Source organism: Equus caballus, chromosome 23, assembly GCF_041296265.1.
Source record: "Equus caballus isolate H_3958 breed thoroughbred chromosome 23, TB-T2T, whole genome shotgun sequence".
Classification (NCBI taxonomy): domain Eukaryota; kingdom Metazoa; phylum Chordata; class Mammalia; order Perissodactyla; family Equidae; genus Equus; species Equus caballus.
In genome coordinates, this window is record NC_091706.1 from 34,399,640 (window position 1) to 34,407,724 (window position 8,085).

General features: G+C 50.1%; 1 protein-coding gene across 7 annotated transcripts in view; it reads left to right on the top strand.

Moving 5' to 3' along the window:
• The window catches only part of APBA1 (amyloid beta precursor protein binding family A member 1), a 216,020-nt gene extending 211,985 nt beyond the window's left edge, over positions 1-4,035 (top strand). For all 7 annotated transcript variants that reach the window (XM_070248935.1, XM_023627241.2, XM_023627237.2 and 4 more), the window contains one exon: positions 207-4,035. In XM_070248935.1, the coding sequence (XP_070105036.1) occupies positions 207-278 (72 nt within the window). In that variant the 3' untranslated portion in view covers positions 279-4,035. The remainder of the gene's footprint in view (positions 1-206) is intronic.
• The last annotated feature ends 4,050 nt before the right edge of the window (positions 4,036-8,085 follow it).

Below are 8,085 nucleotides of genomic sequence, written 5' to 3' on the forward strand. Positions count from 1 at the left end.
TTCGAGTCTGATCAACAGAACAGGCCTCCAGAGGCAGCTTCCGAGTAGGGGCTCGTCTGAGGTCATAATGAGAGGTCTAGGGCTGGTTTGCTGTGGCGGCCTTAACTTACCAGGGGAGGGAGGAGGCAGGAGCGGTGAGAAGCCCACACGGTGCCCACAGTGGCCCCCGAGCCCCAGCGCCCGCTAACGTGCGTGTCTGCCCTCAGATCCACATGAAGACGATGCCGGCCGCCATGTACAGACTGCTCACGGCCCAGGAGCAGCCCGTCTACATCTGAGGCCCGCCTGCCGGGCGGCATGCATGGAGGACTCTCCTCACTCGTGGTTGTGTTTCTCGTGCTGCATCTGTGTGCCCGCTGAGACATTTCCCTCTCACGCCCAGCATTCGGTTTTACACAGGATGGAAAAAGTCCACAGAGATCTCTTGGCTCTCTGTCTCTCTCCAGTTTGCGTTGTTTTCTTTTTTTACACCAGGGAAGTTCTGTATGCCCTCCCTTGAGGATGGAGAGCAGCCAGTAGCCACCTGGTGTCTGCCCTGGACCATCCTACGGGGCCCTTCGGGGTCCTAAGGAAGGCTGTCAGTGCCCGAGGGGGAAGCCTCTCTTAAGAGGTGCACACCTCTTAGAAGGAGCTCCTAGGGGCAGCGAAGAAGCTGATTGAGCAGTGCCTACAATCCAATCGCTGATCTTTGCTGTCCTCGAGTCAGTTTACGGGAATATGGTAGTGACGGGAGAACCAGCCCCTGTCTTTAAGGATATGCCCTGCCCACCATGTACTTGGGGCACCATACATTATTTCCACCAGAATTTCTGAGCCAACCTTATGCCTCTTCCATAGCGAGTTTTAGTTTCAACATAATTGTGTTTTCTGGTAGGAGCCTTCTCACTCAAGGACAGAAGGGGGACTGCCTCGGACAGGGATATCATCGTGTGGCAGGGAGCTTGGCGGTTCCTGGGGCATCCGCAGCATCCCCAGGTTTTCCCAAGGTTACCAATGGTGATTTAAACACCAGTGGGTGCTCTCTGCGTCTCTCTATGTCACACACAGGTACATACACGGTCACACCTCCCCTCCTCCCCAGCACCCATGGGGCATGCCGAGCCCCTGGAAAACCCACATCACTTCTCTGCGAGGCCCCTTCCCCTGACTGGTGAGGCTCTCGGGGGCTGGGCAACTGTGTCCTGAGAGAGATGCCCCCTCTGTGGCTGAGGCCTGGCCCTGTCAGCACCACCTTGGCTCAAAATGTTCTCCTAGTGGACTCCCCTCGCACTCATACCCTGCACACATACACACACACGCACGCGCGCGCGCGCACACACACACACACACACACACACACACACACACACACACACTGGGAGTCTGGGGAGGATGGACCGCTCCCCTTGAAGACGAGGATCCATGCATAATCATGTTAGACTTCCTGGCCTGAGGCAGGACCAACTTTCTTCTCTGCTCAGGGCCACTAGGCAGCATGTGACATTTGAGAGGCCGGAACAGTCCACAAACCACAAAACGAAGGGGACAATAATAACCTCAAGCTATGCTTAAGAATCCCAAAGTGTGTTCCACAGTCGACATCTTGCTGCCTCGTGGGTCTGAGAGAGTTTTCCTTTGGCTGGAACATTGTGTTTCCATCAGGTGCCTCGTATCGATGGGTTCCGTCTCGGTTCAGTGCAGGTGTTTTTATTAATATTATTATTCTGAGCCAGTTTCACTTATTCTTGGTCCAAAGAGCATTTTGTTTTCATGTTGGTGGGCTGTGGCTTGGTTTGGTTTCTGTTTTGTTTCATTTGTGACCTCAGCAGGGACAGGGGGAGAGAAACTAATATATTTTGTAATATGAATATAGTCCCTGTTCTCTGCATCTGGGATATTTCTGTTGTCTCTGTGGAAATAGGAAGTCGGTGAGCACATGTTGGATAGTCTGTCTGTATAGGTCTAATGGAGGGATTTCGGGGAGGGAGAAAAGTGAATATGGAAAGATTAGGAACAAGAGCCTTCCACCAGAGGGCCGTGCGGTCGGTTCTCCTGGGACCTCTGAGTTTTCTGCTTAGAGTCGGGAAAGCCAAAGGTTTCAGAGGCATCAGTGGCTGAACTCTTGGTTTGTGGTACAACAAGCCATGATGAAGATGGGCTGCTGATGCCTGAATTCCTCTCTGGAAGGGGCTGCCCCTTCTCCAGGCTTGCCGGGGTGGGCAGTCCAAGACCCCTGGGCATCTTTTGAGGATGCTTAGCCGAACGCTGCTGGGAGACCAACCCCCAAGGTCGACCCACTGCAAATGTGAGGAGCCAGGAACCATGGTGGCAGGTTCTCAGTTTACCTTTCCCAATGCAGCCAAACTGTCGAGTGTCTTATAATTAAATACTAAAGAGTCCTAAGTTCATCTTTCCTCTGCCAAAAAGAGAGAGTGGGTAGAACAGGAATGCAGCATTGTTGCTGGTATTTCAGGCCTCAGGAGCCTTGGGAAATCATCAGAGGGCTCATGCGCCCACCCAAGCACCTGTTCCGAGGCCCTTCCATGATTGGCCAGCAGACGGGAACTCCGCCAGCACATCCCTGTGCGGCCTCCCAAATAATTACAATTACGTTTCTTCACCCAAAGGAGAGGGGAGAGAGAACATACTTTCTATTGCTATTGCATGAAAATCTTGGAAAGTTTGACAGGTGCTGAAAAAGCCAACTTGGTAAGCTCTCCTAGAGGACTAACGTATTTTAGTTTAAGATTATTTATCCATCGTATACCTTCATGTTAATAAAGGTGGCTTCTCACACCCAGTTAGTGAATGTTTCTGGAGCTCAGTACAGGTTCCCCCGGCTGAAGTGTATTCTTTTTCTTGCTCCCACTGGATGGAGGTTGTTAACTTTGGTTAACCAAGGAGGCGGAATATTAAATGTTAACTTCACTTTTGAAAGTCCCATGGGAAGTCATGGTCAGTTTCCCTTCTGACGTCCCAATATGTATAGCTATATATGTAAATATCTGAATACCCCATATAATAGGGAAGACTATGTACAGAGCAGCCTCTCCAAATATGGCCCCAGGGCAAAAAGCCACTCTTGCTGCTCTTCTAGGACATGCTGGTGACTCAGCTTTGGGGACAGATTCCTAGATTCGTCTACCCCTCCTAGTCCAGCCAGGATGCACCAGAATCCACCCCACCTCTGCCTTCTCAAATGCAACCATTTCAGGGAGCCACCGTCAGCCTTGGGATCACAAAAGGAAGAAGCCTCCAGAGACCAATGCCTGGAGCCCACTCCCCTCACCAGAACGAGCTCCCCGGGGCCTGGAGCCCATCCACACCGGCCTCAGAGAGTCCCAGAGTAACCTACTACCTCCCCCATCACTCCCGCCACCCCCATGGCCCCCGTTCACACCCAGCACCCCTGTCTGCACGCTGATGAAACGCACCCATGAGTCCTTCTTGGGTCCCTTGACCCAGTGGTGTGGCTGTTACCGATGTTTACAACCACGGGCCACCTCCTCTTAGATGTGTTTACTCTCCCACTTCCAAGGCCCCTTCTTGGTTTGAGTTTCACGTCTGTCTGCTCCTTCCCTGGTTTGAGCCGACTTGAGCACACGACCCCGCTTCTCCGTCCCCTTCCATCAAGGCAGTGTGTGAGGACTGTGTGGGAAGGAAATCTCTTGTACATATCCAGCACAGCCCCTAGAGTTTGACTTGTACTATTGTTCTGTAAAGAGGGTGAAATAGAGCTTATTGTAAAGCGTTGGGAGAAGTATAGTATTGTATTTGTAACAATATGGTTCTTTGTATACACAAAACTCGATCTCTATATATAAATATAAATAAATATATAAATAAAATCTATACACACGTGAGCCTGGAATGTCGACGCCGCACACCCACTGAATGTACTCCCTCTGACAGTCTGGTCACCGGGCCCGGCCTGCCCTCCCCTCCTCCTACTGTTTTGAGGGTTGTGATGTATTTAATGTGTTACCTTCCTTTATTTAACGGAACGCTAATGTCTGTAAGAGTTGCCGCAACAATAAATGAGAACTTCACCTCTTGGCCCTGGCTGAGTGTCTTACTGTTTCGGGGGCGGGATGGACCCAGGGCAGTGGGAGGATTTTGTCTTTTTCCCAGCAGGCCACATTCTGCCCATCCTGTGGGGCCTGCTGGCTGCCCGGACTCCAGGTGTCTTCTAAATAGGCATTTGCGACAAATATGGATGGACCCTGAGGGTACTATGCTAAGCGAAATAGGTCGGAGAAAGTAAAATACCATATGATTTCACTCATAAGTGGAAGATATAAACAACAACAAACACACACATGGATACAGAGATGAGTGGTTACCAGAGCGGAAGGGGGGAGGGAGGAGGGCATGAAGTGTGACCGGCACACGTGTACCGTGATGGATGGTGATGAGTCTTTGGGTGGTGAACATGATGTGGTCTACCCAGAAATTGAAATAGAATGATGTACTCCTGAAAGTTACATAATTAAACCAATATTACCTCAATAAAAATAAATAGGCATCTTCTGTGAAACCGACTCGGTTTTAAATATGTTAGGCTATGTAGCCTGGTACAGCGGATAGTCCACAATCTTGTCGGCCTCCTTGGAGCACTGAATGGAAGAAAGGAACTCTCTAGACTTCTGGATGAGGGAAAGGAGACAAGTTAATCGCCTCCCCAAAGAAATCTCCAATGAGGGGCAGTGGCCTTGGTTAAGTGGATAGTGGAAGAAAAACTATGCCCTGGGGATGCCCACCTGAATTTTCCTGAGGAGTTTCTGGAAGGTTCTTCTGGTGCCCCTTTGCAATTCCAGTTTTTGAAGCTCGCAGAGCATGACCTTCCTGCTGTCAGGAGCGTACTGGGGACACCCAGCTCCCCAACACGGAGTATCCAGCCGTGTTTCTAAAGCAAAGTGTCCTGAATGCTTTTTCTCTGCAGACACCACTGCTCCATCCTCCCTGCGATGTCCTGTCACAGGCCCTGAGGGTCCTGAGTTGGGGAGGCCAAAAGCCCTGGGAGGCAGAGCTTGTACCTTGTCCCAAGAGTCCTGGGGCAGCCTCCTGTGACCTGGCCCCCGAGGACCCCTCCCCACCTCTGTCTCCTCTCACAGAAGGCAGATCTCACCACCCAGAGAGAGATGTCTGCTGTTGAGTACAGTGGCGAGATGACACTTCTCACTGACGTAGGGAGGAGCCACAGCGCGGAGAATGACTCACAGCGGGTCTTTGTAGCACCTTCTGTGCCCCAGGCACCGTTGTAAGCGCTTTATGGACTTAGATGTTCTGGCATTAGGGGTTGCTTTCGGAAACGTCATGGCCTCTCCTCGTCTGGGTCCTTCTAATCTAGTTCATTGATGAGGAGCTCCATGTAGACAAATGGTGAGCAGCCCCTGGCATTGGGGGTCCCTCAAGCCTCATCCTCCAGCTGACCCCTCAGGCCACAGCTCTCTAAACAATACACACTTTCAACCTGAGTTGTGTCCCCAGCAAGTCTGCAGCCCACAGCCTCACCAGCCAGCCAGCTCATGTGGCATCCAACCTCCTCACCCGTCAGAGGGAAAGGCGGGGTCCCCTGACCCTCTCTCCCTTGGCCATGCCATGAGCCACTATCTCCACCACCACGGAGCCACATCTAGAAAAGAAGGTCACCAGTGCTCACTCAGTGTTGGGGGAAGGCTCGGGCACCCAATCTTCAAAGGGGAGTCTCTTGGGGTTCCCCTCCCTTAGCTTGGGGTAAGAGAAATACTTCTCTTTCCTTACTCTCAGGGATAAATAGCTCCTTTCCTGAATTCTGCTCTCCCCCAAATGGCGACACCCCTCTGTGGTCCTCTTCTATCACCAGGGTGAAGTGGGAGCCACAGCGGTGGTGGAGTGTATTCTCTGGCACCACCCAGCAAGCCCCATGGAGGTGAGCAGTCCCCTGTGGGAGAGACTGTCCCCTGTGGGTGGTGTCTACCCGCATGGGGGAGACCACCCCTACCACAGAGTACCTTGTGCTCTCCCCTCTCAGCTGTGATCTCTGCTTAAATTGCAGAACTAGAGAAAAAAACCTGCTCAACCCTCCCAACGCACACAGAACCATTCATTCTAGAACTACTCATGAACCTTCATTTTAGTCTTTCCTCTCTCATTTCCTCTTACACCATGATCTTCAGAGTTGCTTAGTCCCTCTGAGCTTATTCCCTCATCTGCCAAACAGTATCTATCTCCTGGGGACTACATGAGGAGCAGCGAACACATCTGAAGCTTTTAGGATGTGCACGGCTCCTGGAAAGTGCTCAGTAGTTATTGGCCATTGCCGTAATAAAGCAAGCATGCCGTCTTTCCTGGGTCCCGCAGATACTGGTCCTCATAAGCCCCCTGGGACTTTGCCGACCCCCTGGACAGCACACTTAGAGGCCACAACTCAGGAAGGTCCCTGACCATATGAGTATATGTGCTGTTGGTGTCTCCACTGAGGGCAGCAGCCCTGGAACACTTGAAGCCCCAGCTTGGCTTGCAGCGCATTATAAACTACTGATGCACTTAATTTCACCCCACAAATGCAGATTTTAGCTCCTGGTAAGAATTTCTAGAATGTCAATGCATCATTTTTTTAAAGTTAAAAATATGACTCATATATATATATGTATATAGAATGAACACGTATCAAAGATCGATTAACTCATTAATGCCCAAACAAGATGGTATAGCTGGTCCAGAGAGCATGTGGAGAAACTAAGCAGTTACAGACATTTAAAAAGGAATGTTAGAATAAAAATGCTGGGTTCGATATAATAAGCTAACGTCCTTTAAGAAACTGCAACTATAACCTTTGGGGTTATCTTTTCTACCGAGCAGAAATTATTTGCATCTCTAGTTGGGGGCAGATGGAAGGGGCTTGGATGGTGATAAGTGCTATGCAAAAAAATAATGCATGGAAGAGGAATTGAAAGCAGGGACTCAAACAGATATCTGTGCACTCGTGTTCATGGCAGCTTTATACACAATAGTCAGAGTGGAAGCAACTCAAGTGTCTATCAAGGGATGAACGAATAAACAAAATGTGGTATATATACATATAAGAAGGAATATTAAACAGCCTTTAAAAGGAAGCAAATTCTGACACATGGTATAACATGGAGGAAGCTTGAAGGCATTACGCTAAGTGAAATAAGCCGGTCACAAAAGGACAGGCACTGTATGGCTCCACTTTTGTGAGACATCTAGAGTAGTCGAATTAATAGACAGAAAGAATGGTGGTTGCTAGGGGCTGGGGGAGGGGCGAATGGGGAGTTGTTCAATGGCTATAGAATTTCATCCCGGGAAGATGGGAAAAGTTCCAGAGATGGATGGTGGTTATGGTTGTACAACAGCGTGAATGTACTTAATGCCACAGAACTTTACCCTTCAAAACGGTTAAAATGGTAAATTTTATGTTAGGTATATTTTACCACAATCTTAAACATAAAATAAAGCATGGAATGAGTTTGGAGGTAGTTTTTCATATGGGTTGGCTAGAAAAGGCCTCACAGCGAGGAAGTAAGAGAGGGCCCTGTGGATGTCTAGGGGACGAGTGTTCCAAGCTGAAAGGACAGCACACACAAAGGCCCTGAGGCCACTTCTTGCAGGAGCACTGTGAGGCAGCGCTAGGAGGCCAATGTGGCTGGAGCAGACATAGGGAGGCAGCAAGTGGTTGGAAATGAACTCAGCAGAGGGTGATGGTGGTAGATGTAGGTGGTTGTAAGAACTCTGGTGCTGCAAACACACACACACACACACACACCCTCATTGTTTCCACACAAACCCACACACTTCATCGCGTTCAGCTCACGCTCAGCACCTCCTGTGAGCTCCCTTCGCTAAACCACCCCTTTTTAATCAGGAGCCAATTTGGCAGAAGCTAGGATTTGGCGCCCCCTGGTGAAATAAAATGAGAACTGCCAAATCCAGACAACCACATGGAATCCCAGATGGCGACTGAGGGAATGAGGGATCTTAGCCAACATCCCAGGCCCCTTGTCTTCCAGAGAAGGAAACTAAAGTCCTAAAAAGGGGTAGGATGTGCCGGGAGCCACACAGTGAGTAGTCAGCTAGGACCTCGCTCCCTGGCTTCAGCCCAAT